Here is a 25,770-nt window from a genome sequence, read left to right as displayed (position 1 = left end):
CCATAATTATTAGTTGTTTTTTCCAAACATGCTGATAAATTTGCCCTATTTTTTTAAATTTTTTTTGACATTCAGAGTCCTTTGTATTCTATATAGAATCACTTGCATGGAAACTGTCAGTGGCCTTGACATTTTCCATCTTCTCTTTGATTTTTATAAGTGGCCAGAACACTTTCTGCCCTCATCCAGCCTGCCTCCAGTATATTTTTGTACAGATTCTAGCATCTTTATGAAAATCAAAGTGTAAAATGCTAAAACTGTATTTGGGTTCTACAAAGCAGAAGGGTGATAAAGCATAGCAGAGGAAAGGGGTAGAGATCTATCCTGTAAGGTATAAAGGCAGATTTCTATGAGATACTGTATATAACCTGATCAAAATGGTGACCTATATTTTTTAGAAAGGGAAATGTCTTATTTTGAAAAAAAATTAAGAAAAGTTTCAAAGTGGAATGGAATAAATTAACTAGACCATAATGTCTCTGGCTGAAGGAAAACCACATCCTGGATATGTACCAGAACACCATGGTTACCTGACATGTTTGTATATAACATTTGTTGAAAAGAAGTCTAATACTTTAGGAAAGCTTCGGATTTGTTATGCTTTTAAATTTCTGCACCAGAAAAGCAGGCTTTTTCTTTGACCACATGGGATGGTACCTTGTTCCGCCCATTTTGACCCTGCTAGCATCCGACATTAACCAAGTCCTTTTTCCATCTTAAAGCATCTCAGTTCAGGAGTTGAGACTATGATTGCTCAGTTCTTATAGTCCCCTGTGTGCTTTCCTGTCTCTACCATCACCAGGAACTTGAGGAGGGAAAGGAGAGAGAACAAACCATATGCACACTCTTAAATCTTGTTTCTTTTCTTTCAAAAGTTCCTTCTCTCCAATTCAGAACCTTCACCTCTAGTTTGGTGGTTGGTTTCAGAGCTAAGAAAATCAACTTTTGTCCTTTGACTCTGTTCTTGCTTCATATCAAGGCAATATAAATCAGGAATCTAATTTGCTGGAGTTGAAATGATAGTAAAGTTGGTAGGGCACTTGTTTTGCACACAGCTGGCTTTAATTCAGTCTCCAACACTGCACATGGTTTCTTGAGTCCTGCCGGCAGTGTTGACCCCTGAATACAGAGTCTTGAGTAAACTCTGAGCACCAATGGAGACAGAAGTAAACACTGCCTCTTTGGATTGATGACCCAGTAGTAATTTGCCATGTGTGAACCTCAGAAAGCTGTTTATATTAGTATTAATACTACTAATTGTAATAGTATTCATGTAATCTCTCTGTGATTCCCTTACTTTCCTAAAGCAGTGATTTCTAAGTCTTTGCATTTCATTATCTTACCACATAAAGGGGAAAAATTAAATTATCTTCTACTTCTATTATTTTTTTAATTTTTTGTTGTTGTTGTTGTTGTCATTATGAATTTGGCTACACCCAGCAATGCTTAGGGGTTACTCCTAGTTCTGCACTCAGAAACCATTCTTGACCATATGGGATACAAGGGTTCGAAATGGGTCCATCCTGGGCAAACGCCCTACTGCAGTGCTATTACTCCTGTTCCCATTAATTCTTTTATCTCCTTCTTCCACTGTGGCAGAATATAGTAGAAGGAAAAAGAACAGCAATTAAAAAAAAAAACATGAAAAATAAGCAAAAACTAGTTCTTTTAAAGCAAACATATTTAACCATCCTCAGAGAAATCAGGCCAAGTTGTTCATAGTTTGTTGGTTTAAGTGCAACCCAGAGGATAGGTTCTCCCAGTCTGTACCTAGCAGCATTTGGAAATCATGGCCTTGGAGTGTTTTAGCCACCCAGTTTATTTCACTATGGGCTGTGATTATACACAAAGTAATTTCAGGCACTAGCATATAGGTCCTAGAAATACTGTGTACCTGTATACTCAGAAGGAGTGTTTTGTTAGTCAACGTTTCTGGGAAATTATCACATTTGCAACTTTACTCTATTTGAATAAACATGGCCTCAGAGAGCTTTTGCAGAAGAAATTAAAAAAATCCAGCAGTCTTGTGATCTCATTTTGGATCTCCTTAGGATTCCTCAGCAAGAGGCAATTAAGCAGAGAAAAAATTTTGCCTTGGGGTATGATTTTAATTACTCATCTCATGTTCCAACTTGACTTTCCATGCTGCCTCTCTTTTCCTTTGCATATCACGGCTGCTCTCTCTGACAGCTTCACTTCATGGCTGTTCTCTAAGAGTGAAACACTTACTGCATGGGAAAGGACAGCCAGGCAAAGCGCTATGCTTAGCGCTTCTGCCTGTAAACTGTGTGGGAACCCCCTTTTTCTTTTTTCCTACCCCTCAGCCTCAGTTTTATGACCCAGTGGAACCTGTGGACATTGAAGGACTGCTCATGACACACTTGAACAACTTGGATGTGGAGCTCGCTCAGGAACTAGGTGGTTTCACTGAAGACGATTTGGATGTGGTCTTCACACCCAAGGAATGTCGGACGTTGCAGCCCTCTTTGCCGGAGGAAGGGTAAATTGTTTTCTTAAAATATATTAATGGATTTGGGAGAGATGGGGAGATGTCTAAGCTGGAGTACAGGCTTTACTCTCAGGAGCCTGTGTTCAATCCCCTACCTGCCTTCATGTCCCTTGAGCACCTTTGAGAGTAATCACTGAACGCCAGAGAGGACAGTCGAACTATATCCCTGGAAAACTAGATGCGTTTGGTGACTGGAAAGATAGATAGTACAGTGGATAGGACTCTTGTTTTCATGCAGCAGAATCAGTTTCTTTTTTGGTTGTATTTTTTGTTTGTTTGTTTGTTTGTTTTTGGATCACACTCAGCAGCGCTCAGGGGTCACTCCTGGCTCCACGCTCAGAAATCGCTCCTGGTAGGCTCAGGGGACCATATGGGATGTTGGGATTCGAACCACCGTCCTTCTGCATGAAAGGCAAATGCCTTACCTCTGTGCTATCTCTCCAGCCCCCCCAGCTGAACCAGTTTCAATCCTCTGTATCTCCTATAGTCCCCTGAGTCCTCCAGGAGTGATCTGAGTGCTGAGTCAGGAGTAAGCTCTGAGTCTCACTGGGTGTGTCTCATAATACAAGAGCAAAAACAAACAAAAGTAGTTGGGGTTTGTAACTACCATGTGTATTTTCAGTAAGGGTGGAAAATACCATACTAGTAGACTTCCTTTTAAAAGAACGTTACTTTTGGGACATTGGCGATGGGAATGTTGCACTGGTGATGGGTGGTGTTCTTTACATGAAGGAAACCCAAACAACCCAATCATGTGTGTAATCAAGGTGTTTAAATAAAAAATATATTAAAAAAAAAGAAAAAAAAGATGCAAAGAAAAAGTAGATAGTATTACACCTACACATAGGTGATTTTTAGACTGGTTTGACAAGGAGTTCTAAGGAGCCCTGAAGGAACAAACTGGTCAAAGAGATGCAGATGCTGTAAGATAAAATGTAAGTGGAGCCAGACTACCTGGCTATCAATTCTGTGACTAAGGGTGAGTAAAGTCTCACTTGTTATAATCCAACCCCAAGAGAAATGGTCTGAAGCAGGGTCCCTTAAGAATTAATAAACCAAGACAGTCATATGGAGAGTAATAGGGAATGAGGGGGTTTCCATCTTCAAGGACCAAGAACACACCAAACTGACCTTCCCTAGCAAACTTTATTGAATAGGCTCAGTCCACACTCCTGGAGAAGGGACAGACATTATTAACAGACAAAAGTTTCTATCTCATGCTAATCAAGATGAGGTGGGTCTTAACATTCAAAGGAGGTGGATGAAGGGAAGAGGAAGCTAGAGCAGTCTTTGTTTTGGGTAAAGCAGGTGTGTGATCTCTGTGTAAACAGTGAGTCACATGACCTTACAAAGCTTCAGTATCTCAATTTGTACAACTGTCAAGATTTTTCATCATCATCATTGAAATGCCTTCATACAATAGGATTTTAATGGTTCCTATGTAATAAATTGAGTCTAATCACAAATTTAATCCAAATTCATGTACTCTCTAATACGTGATGCAGTTCAGATTCATTGAGCATCTAGTGTTGGGCACTGGCATTCACAGATGAGTATGGCAAAGTTTCTCTCATTGGAGAAGGTCTTGCCAAATAGAGGATAATGGGGGAAGTTCAAGTGAATAATCTTCAACCAAGTGGAATTACAATCACATGAAGCTCCTGGTTATTTCCATGGTATTACTTGCACTTTCTCTGAGGGTTTAGAATAACTTTCTGTTTGCATTTATTTTCAAAACAAAACTCAGACACATACAGAGGATTCTCCTAATTTTTTAACCTTTCCATCTTCCCCCAAAAGTTCTGGAACAGAACTCATGATAGATATCTTCCGTGGGATATTCTCTGATATTCTCATTCTATTAGGTTTTGATTTTATCATTGCTTAAAGAAGACTGGGTGGCAGTGCTATGTCATTATTACAGTCCTTTCCGATCCTGTGCTTAGTGCTAACATTTTAAAAAACCTTCCTTTAAAATGCTAGTTTAGTGCTACATTTTAAAAATCACAGAAAACAAAAGTACTGTGTGATTCTTTGAAAAGATTTTCAGCTCTTCATTTTTTTAGGTTATAAGCATAATGACCATTATTTTTGCCTATGGTAAAAAAAACTCATTTCTTTGCCTCAAATTTGTTTAATTATTAAGTAAGGTCTCATTCTTGTGAAAACTTGTTTAAAAAACAATAAACAATAAATGTAGTGTAAGCATGTTTTAAAATTTTGAACTTTGATATGAGAGATACCTTTCACCTTGTATTTGTTTTTGTTTTGTTGTTGTTTTATTTAGGGGCCACACACATCTGTGCTCAGGACTTACTCCTGACTCTGCTCTGGGATCTCTCCTGGCAGTGCTTGGGAGACTTTATATGGTACTAAGTAATATATATATATATATATTATAGTATATATACTAAGTAATATTACATATATACATATATATGTATATATATGTATATATATTACTTAGTATCATATGTGTGTATAGACATATATATATATATATATATACATACTCTATATAGTACTAAGTACTATATATAGCTTGCCTGAAAAGCAAGCTCCTTAACCCCTGTACTATCTGGCCGATGATCAGTAGTGCACTTACCTTGTCCACTGCTAATCTGGGTTAGATCCTGGCCTCCCACATGGTCCTTCCAATCCCACCAGGAGAGTCCTCTAAGGAGCAGAGCCACGAGTAAGCCCTGAGCACAGCCAGGTATAACTCAAATACCAAAAATTAATAAAGAAAAGAAAGAAAATCCACAAAGAAAATGTCAACTTGTTTGTCTCATCAATTAAAAAAGTTTATTACCTGAGGAATACTTCAGTCACTTGAACTGAGCACCCTTTGAATTTTTCATTCAACATAGATGTGAAATCATGCTATTTTTTTTTATTAGGATAGGGATTGTTTTTATCAGGAAACAAATTAACATATTTGTTTAATGTTCTTTCTCATTAGGGTTGAACTGGACCCTCATGTCAGGGACTGTGTTCAGACCTATGTTCGTGAGTGGCTAATCGTGAACCAGAAGTAAGTTAATTTTTTTCTCCTTACATATATATTTATTATATCTATGTCTACTTTTAATTAATAGACTTTTTAAGAGAAGTTTTAGGCTTACCAAAAATATTGAGTCAAAAGTATTGAGAGTTCTCTTATAGTTTCTGAATGTCCAATATTTCCTTTTCCCAATTAGTAACATCTTAGTTTTTGTCTGTTCTATGCATATCCCAGAATGTGAATATTGATTTGGGGTTATAAATAAATTTTAGCAAGTTGGCACATTTGCAGCTATAAAATCCTTTTTTTTTTTTTTTTTTTTTTGGTTTTTGGGCCACACCCTGTGACGCTCAGGGGTTACTCCTGGCTATGCGCTCAGAAGTTGCTCCTGGCTTCTTGGGGGACCATATGGGACGCCGGGGGATCGAACCGCGGTCCGTCCTAGGCTAGCGCAGGCAAGGCAGGCACCTTACCTCCAGCGCCACCGCCCGGCCCCAGCTATAAAATCCTTGAATAATAAGTTTCAGTTGTATCTTATATCACTCTCCTGCTCAACTATCTCCAAAGACAGTGCAGTGTCCACTTGAAACTCCACCTGTTCATCTTCCAAGAACTTAATGTCCCCACCCTATTGAAATATATTTCTCTGAACTCCTAGTCATTTCCTCTTCTCCAAATTTAATTCCTCTTCTGAGTAATATTCCAATCATTTTCTGCCTCTACCATCAGTTTTCTGCTCTTGCTGGCCATACTCTTTATTCTTTCAGCTATCTGCTAAGACCTACCTAAGGTTGATATTCAGGTCAAATTTCATCTTTCCTTTTCCCTTGGTTTGCAACCAGGCAGCTGTTCAGTGTGGGGATTGAAGGACACAATGCTACTGAGGTTCTGTCATGCCAGTGATTCCCCCGGCCACTTCACTGGTGGTAGGGGGCTTCAGAGCACCTTAACTCTACACTAGCTCCCACATTTCTTCTTTTTGTGTGCAGTTTTCTTTGACTTATTTACCCTTTCTTGGATCTTGCTTTGGTGTAGTACCTTTGTTATAACGAATGAGTCAATGTTGTTATATCGTTATTAAGTCCATTGTTTAAATGAGGGTTTCTTTTTATAGTGTGTATTCTAGACGTGACTGATGTTGTATGGCAGGTGCCTGTCACTGTAGTATCATAGAGGACAGTTTCACTTATATAAAAATCCCCGTACTCTACCATATCATCTTTCCCTCATAGCTACTTCTTTTTCTCTATCTCTGTCATTTTATTATGTTCCTCCATTTCCAGAACTAATCATATGTGCTTTTTGGCTGAGTAATATTCTATTGAAAGGATTTTTCCAGTTTATCAATCTACTTAAAAGTAGATTGGAAGGAGAAAGGTACTTTTTAATTTAGTCATTATGAAACTACACACTTATTTATGATTGGGCTTCAGGCATAAATGTTTCTACACTGATCCCTTCACCAGTGTCAACTTCCCTCCACCAATGTCCCATCCCCAGCCTCCACCCATTTGTTTCTCACCAGTCTGCTTCTACAAAGAGATACCTTTTTTTTTTTTTTTTTTTTTTTTGGTTTTTGGGCCACACCCGGTGATGCTCAGGAGTTACTCCTGGCTATGCACTCAGAAGTCGCTCCTGGCTTGGGGGACCATATGGTAAACCGGGGGATCGAACCGCGGTCCATCCAAGGCTAGCGCAGGCAAGGCAGGCACCTTACCTCTAGCGCCACCGCCCGGTTTTTTTAATATAAAGTTTTGTACTATGGTTTACAATAATGTTACTGATAGAGCTTTATACATAACTCTTTATTAAATTTTAGCACCACCTTCTCCTTCTCCAGAAAGGTACATTTTGAACATAAAGAATAGAATTACTCTATTTTGTTTCCATTTCTGTTCCTAAGGAAAAGATTTTATGAGTTGAAACTGCTTCATAGTCAAATTAAATTTATGACAAGAAATAAGTGACTTGCTAATCTCTGAAAGGTCTTTTCCCCCTGGGTTACCAAAATTTATTTTCTGGCATTGTTTTGTTACTTTTGTCTCTGTGCAACTAACCCAAACTTGCATCTCTCCTTGCATCTTCAGTGTATGTATGTAACATACACTGAAATTTATAACCTATTTGTGTGTGTGTGTGTGTATGTGTGTTCATGCGTGTGCTTGTGTGCTGGGGAACTGCTGGGGAGCAGCTCGTGTGCTAGGGAACGGCTGGGGAGCATCTCAGAATCTCCCACTAGAAAAATCAGACAGACTTTCACTGCTTGTTTGATATTCTGACTTTCTTATTTCTTTGTATGCCAGTAAGAATTTATTGCTAGGGCTGGAGAGATAGTACAGCAAGTAGGACCCTTGGCTTGCATGAGGTTGATCTGGGTTCAATCCCTGGCATCCCAGATTGTCCCCTGAGCCTGCCAGGAGTATTTCCTGAGAGCAGACTCAGGAGTACACCCTGAACATTGCCACATATGGTCCCCTGTCTCCCCCCAAAACAAAACCAATCACCAAGCAAGCAAAAAAAAAAAAAAAAAAAAAAAAAAAGAATTAAACTTCTAGGGAATAAATGATGAAAGACTTTGGGAACTGGATTTTATCCAGCTGCTGGAAGAGTGCCATTGGGTTTCCTCTAATTTCTTTAAAAGCAACATCAGTATGCAAACTACTTTAAATAGCTGTGAAGGAGAAAGTATGTCTTTTAAAAAGTAATTAAAAGAAAACTAAATGCTAATCCATCAGCTGTTCTAATGTGAATGGAAAACAGTTTACCAGGCCATCAATAAGATTATGCTTTGCTGGTAATAAATAATAGATTTCAGAACAACTTGTTCTCAAGCCTTTAAATATTATAATCAAAGATATTTTCTGGATACTAAAGTTCTAAATAAAATCTGAGAAGGAAAAATAGACAGAAAGGTTCATTTTTACTACATTTGCTTTAATTTTCCACTTGGGACACTGCACTTTTTTATTCCTAATGTAATTTCCACTAGAATGTTCTTTTTTCCCCTCTATACTGCAGTTAAAAGAACAAAAGTGACTCTTCTAATACAACTCATTATAGAAATTTTAGAGATGATAGAAAAACAGATCCAACAAACCACTTAGTTTCTATATATGGATTAACATCATTAACACTTTATATAGAATTTTTCAGTTGTGTTTATTTAAGTATATATTTCTCTGAACTAAATAAGTTGCAATACTGTTTTGTGCTGTTCCTTTTCCATTTTCACAGTAAGCGATGAGATCTGCTATTAGCTGTTCTTTCAGTTTTTAATCCAGTTTTTAATTCTTAACATATTTATATAAACATGTATTTAAGATTTAGATTTTCAGTACTCTACCAAGTCACAGCAATCTCATCTGAAGGTACACCCTAGTGATATTTTTTCTCTTTGAAATACATCCCTCAAAGAGAATTTCTGTGTTTAATGTCATTTAAAATGACAAAATTGAAAATATTTTTAAGTAATTTGAAAATAATATATTAGAAAGAATTTTAACATGTACATAAATCTTTGAGAATATTGAACATTGTAGGGAAATAGCTCACAAAATAAAGCAAGTGCCTCAGATGCCTGAGGTCCTGGCTATGATTCCTTATGCTGATACTTCTACTCTCTCACAAATAAAAAAAAAAAGAATGAATGAATGTTTATGGTTTTGTTGTTGTGCTGCTGGGGGAAATTGAACCCAGGACCTGCCTACCTGTACCATTCAGTTGTATCCCCAAGTATAAATATTTTATTTTAATAAGTTTCTAATTTTAAAAGAAGTCACTTTTATTTTCCTTTTTATTGGTTATTATACTGAGTGTGTTTTCCCTGCATATTTATTAACTGCATGTAATTTTTCTTTAGTGCTCTTTTAGTCAGAAATTTTGTGTGTGCTGCTTAATATATTTTACATTTTAATTTTGACTGTCTTTAGGACTTCTTTTATTTGTTAAGGATGTACTACTCTTTTTTTTTTTTAAGCTTAACAATTTTATTTAAATTCTCAGTCATTTGAGGATTCTTCATCTATTGTTAAAAGTATGTTGAAATCACCTCTGTAGTGCTGATTTTGCCATTTTCATCTTTCAATTTTATCATATCTTAATTTGCATATTTTAATACCAGAGTGTACTACTCTTACAAATTTTATATGCAGTATATTCATATCCTCCAGAACTATTTGCTAACAACTCTATATTAATAGTTTCCCTTATATTTTAAAATTTTTGCCATCTTATTTAACTTTTCATTTACAAACCTAAATATTATTTATTAGGAAGCTTGGATTAAAAATTTTAACTTAAGGGGGCCAGAGTGATAGTACAGCAGTAGGGCGTCTGTTTGCCTTGCATACGGCCAATCCAGGATAGACCTTGGTTTGATCCCCAGCATCCCATATGGTCCCCCAAGCCAGAAGCGATTTCTGAGCACATAGTCAGGAGTAACCACTGAGCATCACCGGGTGTGACCCCCTCCAAAAAAAAAAAACAAAAATTTTAACTCGAACTGTTGACCACTTAATTGTTCCTTCTGTTCTCTTGTTTTTTTTTCTCTTTTTATTTTTTTTCTCGTTTTATTTTTCTCTTTTCTGTAAAAATAGGACATCTACATATTTACTCTATAAGCACAACAATATATGTTGGAACTTGATATCTGTCAACATGCTGGCCATAAGATTACCCTGAACCTCTTTCTCTTTATACTTGTGCAATGGACCAGTCCTCCCTAGAAATGAACTAATTGGCAGAGAGAAGTGTGCAGCTTTAATGCATTGTTACTTTCTGGCAGGTTTTGAGCAGTATTTTATTCACAGAGGCAGTTTCTTCTCCCTCACTGTTCTCTCCTTTGGCACTCTAAAACAGATAATTTAGTCATGAAAAATATAGTTCCTCACACATACTATTCTTAGAGATTATTTTATCTTTATGTGTAAAAGCCCCACATGCTGTATTTCCAACCCTGGGTGAGCAGGTCTGAAGTAGGGACACCGTGAAAATTAATAAACCAAGACAGTCATGAGGGAGAAAAGCATGGAGTTTGGGGCTTCTAGCCTTGTGGACTCCTGGCCACCAAACCCAAACCTCTATTTACCAACTCAAATCCCAACTGAAAGGGAAAGACTGGAATGAACAAAAGTACCTGTCAAGCTAATCTAGACTAGGTGGACTTTTACATGTCAAAAAGGATGGGTGAAAAGGAAAGAGGAAGCTGGGGAATCTTATGTTTTGGGTAAAAACAGGGTGTCCCAACACCTGTGGTATATGTAATATTTTATTTGTGAGAACAATTCAATACACTATGACCACAGACCCTTTGTCTCCTAAGCCTAAATATATTTTTAATTGTTTTCTGGAGTTGTTTCCTATAGAAACAATGATGAAAAAAAAAAAAGGCAAGAAAAGCTTTCCTTATCATTGAAATCAGGTAGAATCTGAGTATCTTCATACAAAGCCATTTCAAGGAAGGATAATCCTGATTGCTGGCTGGTTAAGATACTAAGTTAAGTTCAGGGACTGGCAGGAAGGAAGTACAAACATCCTGCCTTTGAGCTCCTCTTCTGGAAGACTCTTTGCAGCACTGTCAGATAAGAGGTTCTCTCCACTTTCGAGAAATAAGCTTTAGGGTGACTCTCCATTTGTTCTGTGACTTGGGGATGCTGACCAGTTAATTAGAAATACCCAAGTCTCCTTGGAATTTATTATACTTTATGTTTTGATTAAATACTGCTTACGGTTTTGAAAGAAATCTGTATAGAAGTATATCATGAGAAAAGCAAATATCATTTCTTGGTATTTTGCTTACTCCTTGTCCTTTCTTTCAACCCACTCTTAACTGCATAGAGGTCATTGTGTGGGTAGTTAGTTCTTTTCATGCCTTTACAAATATATATGTGAACTATCATTATTTTACATAAATATGTGTATATTTATGTCTCTAAAGATATATGTAGACAATACACATATTTTAATGTCATCTTTTAAATAATATTTTTTGCGTCCTTTCATAACAGAAATCATTCCCTTTGTTTGAAAATGCTACCTGGCATTGTCAGACATACTGTTTCCATTTCACAACTAGAAATAATGCTGCAATAAACAGCTCTGGCCATTTGTTTCAGCTACATATGGTGATACTCCCGAAGATAAAAATGAAATCAGTTTGCATTCTGATTGTTGCCAAAATTTTCTCCATAAAAGATGTGTTAACTCATTTCATCACCCTTTCTTTCATATTCAATGCTGCATATAATTATACTAAAATGAACCTTAAATCTCTCAATCTTTTTCTAGTTATAATTTTAAGCTGTATGCTATTACATTTGCTTTCTAATACTGTTTTCCTACCACAGAGTTTTCTTCCTTTATGTATTCTAAAATCCCAATTAAACATGTATTTAGTCTACAATTTAAAATTCCATTCCTAGGTATTCATCTAAACTATATAAAAAGTGCTGTATGCAGAAGTGGAGAGATAGTACATGGGTTGTTAAGGTAAATGCCTTGCATGTAGCCAACCCGTTTTGATCCCTTGTACTATATTATCCACTGAGAACCACAGGATGTGGCCTTGGGGTCCCCCAGAGCAATAGTAGGCAGAGGGTCTGGATAATTCCTAGCACCACAAGGCCTGAGCAGTACTACTTCCTCCTCAATGCTTTACATTAAATCTGGCCTGGCTGATGGAGGGAGGGGATCCATGCCTCCTTGCACTCCTTAGGATCCCCACACTCAAATAAAGACACTTTAAAACTGGACACAAAATATCTATATACAATTATTTTATAGATGTATACACATATAGATAAACAAATACCTAATACAATTATTATCTATGTACAAATATTTGTAGTGATTATAATTGTCAAAAACAACTCAAATAACACTCAGTTGGGTAATGGAAAATTCCTGAAATAGGCCTTCAATTTAATACTATATAGCAGCCAAATGAAGCATCCTGGCCAAGGAGATTGCTTAAAACTAGAGCTTATCAAATGCAAATGATAAGGAGGTTTGAAGCCCCCAGGTTAATACCCAATGCCACATGACCCATCTGCCTTCTCACTGCTAATATGGCTGTTGACTTAAGTAAGCACTAAGCATGCTGGATGTAACCCTTGGGTCCTTAAACACTGCTTAGAAAGCTCTAGGAATCACAAATAATAAAATAGAATGAACAAATTACTGATACATGTAGCCACGTGGATTAAACTTATATGCATTATGCTGAGAAAATAAAAGCCCAATACTACCCCTCAAAGAAAACTGTGTGGTTCCATTTATATGACATTATGGAACAGGTAAATTTATAAGATAGAAAATATACCAGTGGATTCCAGGTACTAGGGGTGCATGGAAAAAGAGATTGGGGCACAGGAGAATTTTGGGTGGTGCTGGAGCTTTTTTCCATGACTTCATTATTATGGTGGTTACAAAACTGGGTGCATTTATCAAAATGCACAGATCTGTAATCTAAAAAGGATGCATTATAATTTGTATCTCAAAAATTAATAGATAGAAATCTAGCAAAGTGCCTTTCATTAAGTAATTACTAAATGTAAAGCCTATTCCTTTAATAATCATATTCTAAAGAATGACAATTTTCTGGAATAGGTAGAAATGGATTTAAGTCCAGGTTCTACCAATTTGCCTTAACTCTGTGACCTAAGACAAATCTTAAAACATTGTGCTTCAATGTCCTCATCATGAAAATTAAGATTTTAGAATAATACCTACATGATAAGTTTCATTGTGTGCAATAAATAAAATAAGATTTATAAAGTATTCCTTGGAAGATTGCTTGTTAAGTAGTAAGAGTTCGTTGGTCTACTTATTATTTATAATATTATTAAGTAGTTTGAGAGATTATTATTTTATTTTCTTCTGCCTAATCAGCAAATAATTTAATATTTTTTAATTTGGGTGGTGAGAAACTGGAAAGATAGTACAGCAGGTAGGGTACTTGCCTTGCAGGAGGCCAACCTGGGTTCAATCCCTTGCACCCCATCCCATATGGTCCTCTAAGCACCATCAGGAACAATTCTTGAGTGCAGAGCAAGGAGTAAACTCTGAACATCATTGGGTGAGGCCCAAAAACCAAAAATATATCTTTTTTTTTTTTTGGCTGGAAGGATTTGGACCACATCTAGAAATACTCAGGGATTACTTCTGGATTTTTGCTCAGGGGTCACTCCTGCCAGTGCTCAGGTGACCGACCATACACAGCGTCAGGACTTGAACTAGGGTCAGCCACATGAAAGATCTATACCTTAACTCTGTGCTATTACTCTGATTCTCAATAAGTAATTTAAAATAGACCCATTATTTAAAAATTATATACAAAATAAAATAACAAGAAGCAACAATTGATGTGACTATGTCTTTTTATTTAACAAAACCCAGAAATTTCACATCTTAGGCACAATAATTTATATATTTGTGTAATAAATATAAGATTTTGGAAATCCTGAGGCATACCTTAGGACTTAATTAATTCTCACAGAACCTATCCAAAATATTCCTTTCTAAAATTAATCTCCTTAGGTGATTTAAAAAAGTACTTCTATTAGCATACTAAGGGAATGAACCACAAACACCCTATATTTTAATGCATTATGTAGAGAAGCAACTAATTTCCTTCACTGAAGTGTCTTAATGAAACCACTTCACCTTCTGTGGACATGTCTTTGTCATCCATAGCCACGCAGTCAAACACTGATTTAGTTAGCTCTTTTATTCCTCAATTACCTCCTTGCTGATATTACATTTCTCTATAACATCTACGGGATAGACTTTTATGTCCTTGCTATCTGTGATAATGGCTTTGAATCCCACTTAGGGGCCAAGGGAGTGGAGTAATGACCACTTGTGTTCCCTCCCACTCTTATAATTCTATAGGGCAATTGCCACTCAAGTTCTATAATTGAGACTTTTAAATCAGACAAGTAGTATTGCCCATGAAGGATAGAGCAAAGTTTTAGAGTTTTTTAAGTTTGATAAGAAGTTAACTAAACAAAAGCAAAATGCATGGTCTCCTTTTGGGGGAAAATGTATGTTTCTATTTTGTTTATTAATTTATTGGTCTTGATGCCATTCATGACAATACTGGCTATGCACTCAGGGATTACTCCTGGCAGGCTTAGGAGGTACTATATGGGGTGCTGGGGATCAAACTAAGATCCCCATGCAAAACAAGTGCCTTATCTTCTATACTATTTCTCTGCCCTCAAATATATGTTTCTAGTGAAAATACTAGTCTGGGTCACTCAAACAAAAAAAAATGAAGTCCATTATATAGCTCAGCATCACTTTCATTATTCTTTTTTTTTTTTTTTTTTTTTTTTTGGTTTTTGGGCCACATCCGGCGGTGCTCAGGGGTTACTCCTGACTATCTGCTCAGAAATAGTTCCTTGCAGGCACGGGGGACCATATGGGACACCGGGATTCGAACCAACCACCTTTGGTCCTGGATTGGCTGCTTGCAAGGCAAAAGCCGCTGTGCTATCTCTCCAGGCCCAACAATCATTATTCTAATGAATAATAGGTTATCATGCAGCCTTCATGTCTCTTCTTTTTCTATATATTTTGATAATTTTGGCATCATTTAATAATTTGTTTTCTGGCATCCTTTGGGAAACATTAAATATTTAGGGACCATTTCTTCTGATAGTTTCTCTAACTAAAAAGTGATCAACTTAAAGATGTGTTTCATGCCCTGCTGAAGAGTCAAACTCGTAGGTAATTAAACTTGTTTACATGCTATTTATTCTGGTTATATTATCTGCAGTGACAGTGAAACATTTCATGAGTGTTATGAGCAACATCATAAAAACCCTAAGACTTTGTCTTTCATCCTGGGTGATTAAGGTAATTCTGAAGGAAGGTCGTGCTCAAGGAGAGCTGGGATATCAAGGAATGGGGTATCATCTGTTTTATTACTCTATATTTTACTCCCAGTGAACTGGTAAACAATTAAAATTCAAACACATCACTGCATATAATTCAGTTACTCCCAAAACACCATAAACTTGTCTCCCTGATCAATAATTGCTTATGATGACATGCATTTGTTGTGCAGACTGTCAAGGTGCTTAGCAATTTGCTTTCTAAAAGTATGGAAAGCAAGCCAGGCTCAGCATCCTATGCAGTTACAAAGAACAAACCAGCTCTGGGATTCACTGAGCCGCTGTTGAACTGCTGGTATAGACCTTGTTAGGTCACATTTGCTAAAACCTATTTTAAAAGCCAAGGTATTCCCTGATCTGGACAGAAATCATCACTCTAGTCTCTGAATTTTCAAAGCCTTTTATTTTTTTGTCTTTTTCTCAGAAGCTTTTTTACCATACTTTGTATTCTAATTCTTTTTTTTTTGTTTGTTTGTTTTTTTTTGTTTGTTTTTGGGCCACACCCGGTAACGCTCAGGGGTTACTCCTGGCTATGCGCTCAGAAGTTGCTCCTGGCTTGGGGGACCATATGGGACACCGGGGGATCGAACCTCGGTCCGTCCAAGGCTAGCGCGGGCAAGGCAGGCACCTTACCTTTAGCGCCACCGCCCGGCCCCGTATTCTAATTCTTGTCTACATTTTATCTGTGATCTTTGTGCCATGTGATCTTTCCCTATTAATAGGAGAGTACTCCACTGAAGACAGGGATTCCTTTAGTGCTAGGATTCTTGTGTGTTCCTCATGATTTTTTCTTTGGTGCAGTTGGCACTAAATAAATATTTATTGATTGGAAAATTAAACAAAGCCTACCAGGTAAATAGCTATAATATATGCCGCTAGGACAGTCTCATATGTCAGACACAACACTATCTTTTCATATAACAAATATATATGTATATATTTGCTTTTTGGGCCATACCTGATGACGCTCAGAGCTATGTGCTCAGAAATTGCTCCTGGTTTGGGGGACCATATGGGACACCGGGGGATTGAACCGCAGTTCCTTCTAGGTTAGCTGTGTACAAGGCAAATGCCCTATTGCTTGTGCCACTGCTCCAGTCCCTATAACAAATATTTTTTAACCATACAGAAAAGCCCTCTGTATTCCTATGTTCATCGCAGCATTATTCACAATAGCCAGAATCTGGAAGCAACCCAAGTGACAAGAACAGATAAGTGGCTAAAGAGACTGATATATTGGGTCTAGAGCGATGGCGCCGTGGTAGGACATTAGCCTTGCACGTGACTGACCTAGGACAGACCATGGTTCAATCCCCCTGGTGTCCCATATGGTCCCCCAAGCCAGGAGCAATTTCTGAGCGCATAGCCAGGAGTAAACCCCGAGTGTCACTGGGTGTGGCCCAAAAACAAAAAAGAAAAGAAAATAAATGGTATATTTACACAATGCAATATTACATAGCTGTTGGGAAAAATTAAATCATGAAATTTGCTTATACATGGATGGATGGATATGGAGATTGATGAGTGAAATGAATCAGAGGGATAGACAAAATAATCTCACTCCTTTGTGGAATATAAGAAAAAATAAAAGATAGTATGGTAATAATATCCAGAGACAATAGACATGAGGACCAAGAGGATAATGGTAGGAAGCTAGCCACAAAGAGAGGTGAGTACAGTTAGGGTAGAGAAGAGTCCACTAAGACAATGATAGTTGGAACTTATCACTTAGGATAAGAACTGGGTGCTCAAAAGTAATAAAGTGACATGCATGGTATCCCTTACTTTACAATAGTGCAAACCACAGGGACAAAAAGGAAAGAGAGAGGGATGAAGGAAGAAAAGGATGGAGGGAGAGAGACAGAGACAGAGAGAGAAAGTAAAACACCTGCCCCAGAGGCTGAAGGGGGCAGGTGGATGGGAAGAAAATTGGAACATTGGTGGTGGGAAAAATGCACTGGTGAATGGTGCTGTACATTCTATGACAAAAACTCAATCATGACCAATTTTGGAACCATGGTGCTTAATTAAATTAATTATTCAATGAAAGCATTTGGGGTATCAGCTGTGTAAGAACTTACTTTATTCAAATGTGAATAAATTGGATTACATTTTTCTCGGAAAAAATACTTTTTAATCACACCTTTCTAATTCATATACTTCCTCATTTTTAGATGTCAGAAAAATTCCAACTCTTTAATTTTATTAAAAAATAAAATCAGGGGGGCTGGCGAGATAGCATGGAGGCAAGTCATTTGCCTTGCATGCAGAAGGATGGTGGTTAGAATTCCAGGATTCCATATGGTCTCCTGAGCCTGCCAGGAGCGATTTCTGAGCATAGAGCCAGGAGTAACCCTGAGTGCTGCCAGGTGTAACCCCCCCAAACAAAATAAAACAAAAAATAATAATAAAATAAAATAAGGGGCTGAAGCGGTGGCACAGGTGGTAGGGCATTTGCCTTGTATGTGCTAATCTAGGATGGACCACAAAAAACAAACAACAACAAAAATAAATAAGTTTTAATAAAAATATAAAAGAAGCATCACATATAAAATATGTCTGTAAAACAATGTGTTTGGACACAGCTATACTCAAAAACATAATAAAATGTCTACCTTAGGGCTTGCCCTCTCATTCCCTTGTTCTCTCTCTCTATTTCTCTCACTCTTCTTTCTCACTCCCTTGTTCTCTCCTGAACACATCTCCTGCTTGCTTTCTCTTTCAAGTCTGTGATCTTCCTTGAACACATATCTTTCTCTTTCTGCTTTTTTCCACTCTGGAGAAGTCAGTATTCTCTCTTGAACATGTATTCATTTCTTGTCCCCCTTACATCTTTCTAAGTAAATATTAGTCAATAAAATATTAGCCAATAAATTAGTCAATAAAATAATAGTCAATAAAAATTGTCTTGATTCACTCTTTTGCCTCCTCCTGAAATTTTTTCCTGTGAGGGAAGGTGATAGACCTGTAATGTCTATATCAAAGTTTCACTCCTGGCAGTGCTCTGGGGATCATATGCTATATCAGGAGTCAGCAGCATGTAAGGTGCTAAGAAGTCTTTCAGGTAGCAGAAATAGCTGTTCTGTGAGATTTGCTTCTGCCTTAATGTATAGTGTATACAGAAAAAAAACAAGAAGGAAATGTATCATTGTAAGTTTCAATCTGATTCCTTACTTACACAAATACTTGATGCTAAAAATATAACTTCTATGATTTATTTACTGGTGGGGAGTATTGGAGCCACCCAATGGTATTCATGGGCTATTCCCCACTCTGTGTTCTAGAGTAACCTGTGGTTGTACTTCAAAGGCCATTTATGGGTTTGGGGATTGAACTGGAGTTGGCCCTGTGTGAGGCAATTGTCTTCCCTCCTGTGTGATCTCTCCTGCTTAGAGTAATCCTTATTTTAATTTTTATTAAGTCATCATGAAATTACAAAGTTATTTATGATTGGATTTTAGATGTACAATTATTTCTATATCATTTCTATATCATTTCTTCATTAGTATCCACTTCCCTCCACCAATTCACCCTCATCTCCTTTTGTTTCCTTTATTTGTGACCCAACTTTATATCTTTATATATATATATGCACTGTATATATATATGTATATATATTTTCACTGAAGTTTACAGTATTGTTGCTGGTAGGGTTCCATACATAACACTTTACCACCTCTCAGTACCATGTCCTTCTTCAGGTTATATGCTTCCCTCCACTGTAAACATTGCCCCTTTCTTGTGCTATTCCTGGCCCCTTCAAGTGGTATGATTCCTACTGAATACCAGTTCTCAGATAGTCCTATGTATCCACAGATGTAGGGTATTTGACCTATAATATATATGCCAATTTTATTTCTACTGGGAGTATAATTGTTGCAAATAATAGTTGTCATCATTGATTGTGTAATGAGCTCAGTTGAGATTCTTCCAAATGAAGAATCAAAGATAGGGTCTCCCATGTCTCTGATTCTTAAGATAGGAGAAACCTCTAAGGGAACAAGGGAATTGTGAGAGGAAGCAAAAGTGGCAGCTAAGAATAAGGGTTCAGATGCATCTTTAACATGAGCTACCACACCATGGACAGATGATGTTGCAAAGTTGTTCCACTGTCTCACTTTGAGGCAAGGGTTAGTGTTGACTTTTTTCTTGTACTAGGCAGGTGGCTGATGCTACTGCAAATCTAGAGCAGAATTCTTTGGAGTGGGGAGGTCAAATGAATCAGACATCTCTTGGCATGATAGATTCTGTGCTCAGCAGCAGCGGGAAAGAGGAGGGGGTTGGTCTTAGGTGACTTGGGTAGGGCACACAAGTATTTATTTCAATGCCAGAGACATATCCTACATTATTTTCCTTTTGTATTGAAACACACAAATGTACAGGAAATTTGCTAATACAGAGACCTTTCTACTGCCTCTCCCAAACTATCAAAGTTGCTGACCAAATTCTCTACCACTTCTGAATATTGAATATGTTATTCCTACATAGTATGTTATGCTAGGTCATAATGACAGTACAACATCAATTCATGAAGTTAACATGGATATGCTATTATCATATCATTCTCAGACCCATTCAACTTTGACATACTGTCTTAAGAATGTCTATTTATAGCCAAAGGATGTAGTTCAGAGTCATGCATTACATCAACATGTCACATGAGTTTAGTCTTATTTACTTTGGAACCATTTGTTAGTGTTCCTTTGAATTTTGTGACTTCAAGATTACAGGAAAAAACATTTTTTTGGGCCACACCCGTTTGACGCTCAGGGGTTACTCCTGGCTATGCACTCAGAAATTGCCCCTGGCTTGAGGGAACCATATGGGACGCCGGGGATCGAACCGCGGTCCGCCCTATGGCAGCGCTTGCAAGGCAGACACCTTACCTCTAGCGCCACCTTCCCGGCTCCAGGAAAAAACATGTTTAAAAGAAAAACTAACCCTCCATTTGAAGTTAATTCTTGTAAATATTCCATTTCTCATCAAACATCCTGCTTATTATTTTTATTATTACTTATTTGTACCATAGAGCCATATTTCTTACTCAAAATGTTCTAATTCATTTCTATATTTTGTTGTTCAAAATATCTTCAATTTGGCTGTGAGTCCAATAAACTGCCAATTTTTTTGTTTGTTTTTGGGCCACACCCGATGACGCTAAGGAGTTACTCCTGGGTTATGCATTCAGAAATCACTCCTGGCTTGGGGGACCACATGGGACACTCGGGAATCGAACCATTGTCCATCCTAGGCTAGCGTGGGCAAGACAGATGCTTTACCACTTGTGCCACCAGCCCGGCCCCTAAACTGTCTTTTTAAAAAAAGGGAAGGGAAGGGAAGGGAAGGGAAGGCAAGGCAAGGCAAGGCAAGGCAAGGCAAGGCAAGGCAAGGCAAGGCAAGGCAAGGCAAGGGAAGACAAGGGAAGGGAAGGGAAGGGAAGAGAAAGGAAGGGAAGGGAAAGAGAGAAAGAGAGAGAAAGAAAGAGAGAGAGAAAGAAAGAGAGAGAAAGAAGAAAGAAAGAAAGAAAGAAAGAAAGAAAGAAAGAAAAGAAAGAAAAGAAAAAGAAAGAAAGAAAGAAAGAAAGAAAAGAAAGAAAGAAGAAAGAAAGAAGAAAGAAAGAAAGAAAGAAAGAAAGAAAGAAAGAAAAAGAAAGAAAGAAAGAAAGAAAGAAAGAAAGAAAAAAGAAAAGAAGGAGGGAAGGAGGGAAGGAGGGAAGATGGGAGGGAGGGAGGGAGGAGGAGAGGGAGGGAGGAAGGAAGGAAGGAAGGAAGGAAGGAAGGAAGGAAGGAAGGAAGGAAGGAAGGAAGGAAGGAAGGAAGGAAGGAAGGAAGGAAGGAAGGAAGGAAGGAAAGAAGGAAGGAAAGACCAGTAGACTTGAATTACATCCTTGCTTTTTTGGCAAAGCATAATGCAGGCTGGTCACAAATGTTCCCTTGCTTATTCCTGAATTACATCCTTGCTTTTTTGGCAAAGCATAATACAGGCTGGTCACAAATGTTCCCTTGCTTATTCCTGAAAGCTATAATTTCTCAAGAAGCTCTGATTTCTTATAGTAGAAAATGGTATGAGTGAAGCTAAGGTATACTTAGTATTAAACTGTAGTTCTTCCTTGTCAACAAACAAGAGCGAGAGAGAGAAAAAGGAGAGAACATGTGTTTGCACTCACACATCTGTGCATATACTGAAAGTCATGAGCTCATATTATACATGCAATTTCAATCTGATATCTCTCAGTACTAGTTTTCTTCATTTCTGCATTTCAAACTCTCCTCAATGAAAAATGTTAATCCCATTGTTCTTCATATGTTTACTGAGTTCATTAATCCTGCCTCTATGTAAGCATTGTGAAAATCCCATCATCCCACAAGCCTCCTCCCTCCTTCTCCTCCTCCTTCTCATATTGCAGCTCTGACAACCACTTACGGTACTAGAATTCTTCCACCTAATGGAATGGAGAATTCTTCCACCACCCCTTCAGTCTGCACAGATTCCTAGTGCACAGGTCACCCCTTAACAGGGCACTCATGTCTTTTTGCCTGGGCTTCAGTGCCTTGAGGTTATCTCTATTCTATTAAACTTTGTTGTGACAGGGCTCTGCCTCAGGTTTGATTGCCTACTGCACTCACTGAGGGTTCTGATTCTACAGATCAAGAAGCCTGTATAAAATCATCCTGTTTGTCTTTCCACTTCCCATCTTTGGCCTTCGTAGCATAGATGGTAACACCATTTTTAAAGCAAATTATGCAGGGAGGGAGGGTAGAAAAGGAAAGTATGCAGGAAAGGAGGGAAATCATGGAAAATATGGCAAGGGCAAGAAGCAAATAAGAATATGAATGGCTTTTTTCATCATCACCATCAACTTCCAAATGAGCAATGTTTTTTACTCTCTCTACCTTTAGAGAAACTTTAGATTGGAGAAATGAAATTCTTTGCCCAATAAAGACTCATAAAGACATAAGAAGCCATCATCTGATTTAGGCTCTGAAGATTCTAGAGCCAGATTTGATCTATTCCACCCGGCTGCTTCTAAACAAACTCTCCTCAATATATCTGTGGACTTTGGGTTGTTTCCAAATGTGTAATAACAGGTCTAGGAGCAAATGAATGCAATTCTCCTTTGAGAGGCTCTAGATTATGTTCATTTTGTGGCAATAATTTCTTACCACTTGGCTTCATCCCCATCTTTCTCTGTCTGCAAATAGACCTAACATAAAGATGGTTTGACTTGGGTGGAGCAATGAAGCTGGGCCTGTACTAGCCAATGGCAGCCGGCCAGCATCTACCTACCCAGCAGTGGTTTCTGTCTTTCGTGGCTGGCTCTTCTGAAGAAGTGACTCATCTCACTTTGTCTGCCCAACTTCTTCCTCTCATCCACTAGTTTTATCCATGCTGCCACAAGAGAGCCCTGCAACTTTCTGAGATTTTTAAATGGGGAAGTAGATACTAAATCTACAATGAGGAAGAGAAGAAAGGTTTGCTATCGTTTCAAATGCATAGGCATGAAACATATTAGTCTTAGTAGCTTTTATACCCCCCAATTCAACAGACTGCCATAGAAAGGGTTAGAGAGCATAGATATTGTGAGATGAACTTTTTCTTTTCTTTTTGTTTTGTTTTGTTGTTTTGTTTTGGTTTGGTTTTGGGCCATACCCGGTGATGCTCAGGAGTTTTCCCTGGCTATGCGCTCAGAAATTGCTCCTGGCTATGTGCTCAGAAAATTGTTTTCTGGCTTGGGTGGACCATATGGGACGCTGGGGAACAGAATCATAGTCTGTCTTAGGCTAGTACTTGCAAGGCAGATGCCTTCCTGCTTGTGCCACTGCTCTGGCCCTGTGAGATGAACTTTTTAACACTATCTTGTAGCTCGCTTTATAATACTCATTTGTTACTCACTGTCTTTGGAGTCCATGTACAGAAAACATTCAAACAGTACAGAAGACAAAATAGAAAGCATTTGCAACAGATAGCAAAAGTGGAATTGCCAAATAAAACTTATTTCTCCTAGAGTTATGCATTTTTTGAAAAGAACCTTTAATTTTAATTTTATTTTTTAATGATTTTTTGATTACCAATGTGAATTTAAAAGTCTTTCACAGCTATATGTAAGGATTTAAGGTACATAGTGATAGTGGATGAGGGCAATTCCCAATACCAGTGTTGACTTCCTCCACCCTCTGTTCTCAGTATGCTTCCACCCTTAGTCCCCCTGGACTGCTATTGTAACAAGTCTCTTTGTGTATGGCTTTTGTAGTTTGGGTATCTTGATTCTATTGTCGTTGACTTTGGGTTGGGTATTTAGGGCTGATCTTTTTTTATTTTTACTCAATGTTCATGAGACTGTTTGCCCCTAAGAACCTTTGATTTTTAATGTTTCAGATGATTATATTAAACTTTTATCATAACATCTTAAAGATGGGGGTAAATATTCTAGAATTCACAAATCCTAACCCAAGATTTGTAAGAGCACAGAGAAAAATGACTTGAGGATGGATACTGGAGGCAGGGAAATGTTCGAAACCATATGAACATTCACCAGTAAACACTGGGGATTCTGTATATTTTGTGGGATGCTATATAAAACTAAGATACTTTGCTGGATATCAAGAAAGGTCTTAAACTTTTTCATGGCTTTTATTTCTGTGGCCTAAGAGGATTTCCTTGGGAAGGGACATGTTGCCTTTGAACCATTGAACATCAATACCCATGACAGTGTGCAAGTCCTGAAAAGAGTAAGGACAGATGGTGAATTGTGAATTGAGTTCATCAATTCCCTTCAGGGGTTTTTTTTTCTTACTTTTTTTTTTTTTTGGTTTTGATTTTGAGCCACATCTGGCATTACTCAGGGATTTTCTCCTAGCTCTGTGCTCAGCAATCATTCCTGGCAGGTTTGGGGGACCATATAGGATGCCAGAGATCGAACTTAGGTTGGCCATGTGCAAGGCAAACACCCTACCTGCGTTGCTATCACTCCAGCCTCATGCCTTTAGTTTTAAAATAAATCAATGATACTAAATTTTTTCTCTTCAAAATGGCATTTTTGGGGGGCCAGAGCGATAGGCACAATAGTAGGCCATTTGCCTTGCACACTGCCAACCTGGGATGGACTCGAGTTCGATTTCAGCATCCCATATGGTCCCTTGAGCCTGCCAGGAGTGATTTCTGAGCACAGAGACCAAGAGTAACCCTGAGAGTTGCTAATGTGGCCCACAAACAAAACAAAAAATGGGAGTTTTTGTAATAATTTGTAATATATATTATTAAAATGCAACTTAAATTTTGCCAATGTTGCCATTACATTAAATTGGGTGTGTTCTCTTCTAATGCATTAGATGAAATGTATTTTCTCCTTTAAAAATCAAGGAGAATCTCTCAAAAGTTATTTTTGTTTTGTTTTGTTGTTGTTTTTTTTTTTTATTTTGGGTCACACCCAGCAGCGCTCAGGGGTTACTCCTGCTCTATTCTTAGAAATCGCTCCTGGCAGGCTCGGGGGACCATATGGGATGCTGGGATTTGAACCATCATCCTTCTGCATGAAAGGCAAATGCCCTACCTTCATGCTATCTCTCCAGCTCCTCAAAAGTCATTTTGCATAAAAAAAATTCCCGTAACTAGTAGACATGGACCTGTTGCTGATTCAATTGTATTGGTAGGAATAAACCTTTGGGATGGGTGGCATAGTTATTTGTTTAGGGACCACACTCAGTAGTGCTCAGGAACCATTTCTTACTGCTCAGGGATGACTTCTGCTGCATCCCAAGGGGACCTTATATGGTTGCTGGAAATTGTCCCTATCTGCTGTACATCTCCATAGTCCCTTTGTGGTAAAATTTTTTTACCAAGAGTTAGCACAATCCAAGCAGCACACTTTGTGTAGTGGAAGAGTACTGTTTATTCACTGATGGATTCAGCTGAGCTAGCGCCCAAAAGACTGGGCCTCTGAACAAAGGCAAGAGCACTGTTTTATAGAATATCTTATAGGAGAAGTTGTTGGTAGCTGGCAGAAGAGGGCAGAAGCAAAAATTCCCAAGCATTTTATTTTGAAAATCAGGTCTGGCTTCTTAAAGTACATGACAACATTTGAAGTACATTTGCAGGTCACCAGGGTTACAAAGTAAGACTAAGACCATATCAAGAGCATCCCAGATGTATTTAATGGTTATGCTATGCCACCCAGACTCAGCTACCCTTTGGAAGCTCCTGCTGTCTGGTGGTTGCCTGTTTGAAATGTGGAAAAGAGCTCTATTTTCCACCAGTGGGGAATCATTTTGCAAGCACTATCAGGTATATGAAATGCCTGTTAGAAAATAAATATGTTTATAAGACCAATTTGTGGGTTATGCTGTCTTTGTCCATCTGTTTTT

At 37.9% G+C, this 25,770-nt stretch overlaps 1 protein-coding gene across 1 annotated transcript in view; it reads left to right on the top strand.

Annotated features, from left to right (window-relative positions):
* DOCK8 (dedicator of cytokinesis 8) overlaps positions 1 to 25,770 on the top strand; it is a 192,716-nt gene that overhangs the window by 12,164 nt on the left and 154,782 nt on the right. Inside the window, exons 2-3 of the mRNA XM_049772796.1 lie at positions 2,325 to 2,500; positions 5,472 to 5,543. Coding sequence (XP_049628753.1) covers positions 2,373 to 2,500; positions 5,472 to 5,543 — 200 coding nt within the window. The 5' untranslated portion in view covers positions 2,325 to 2,372. The remainder of the gene's footprint in view (positions 1 to 2,324; positions 2,501 to 5,471; positions 5,544 to 25,770) is intronic.

This window comes from Suncus etruscus, chromosome 1 (assembly GCF_024139225.1).
Source record: "Suncus etruscus isolate mSunEtr1 chromosome 1, mSunEtr1.pri.cur, whole genome shotgun sequence".
Classification (NCBI taxonomy): Eukaryota; Metazoa; Chordata; class Mammalia; order Eulipotyphla; family Soricidae; genus Suncus; species Suncus etruscus.
This window is presented reverse-complemented; position numbering and strand designations above follow the sequence as displayed.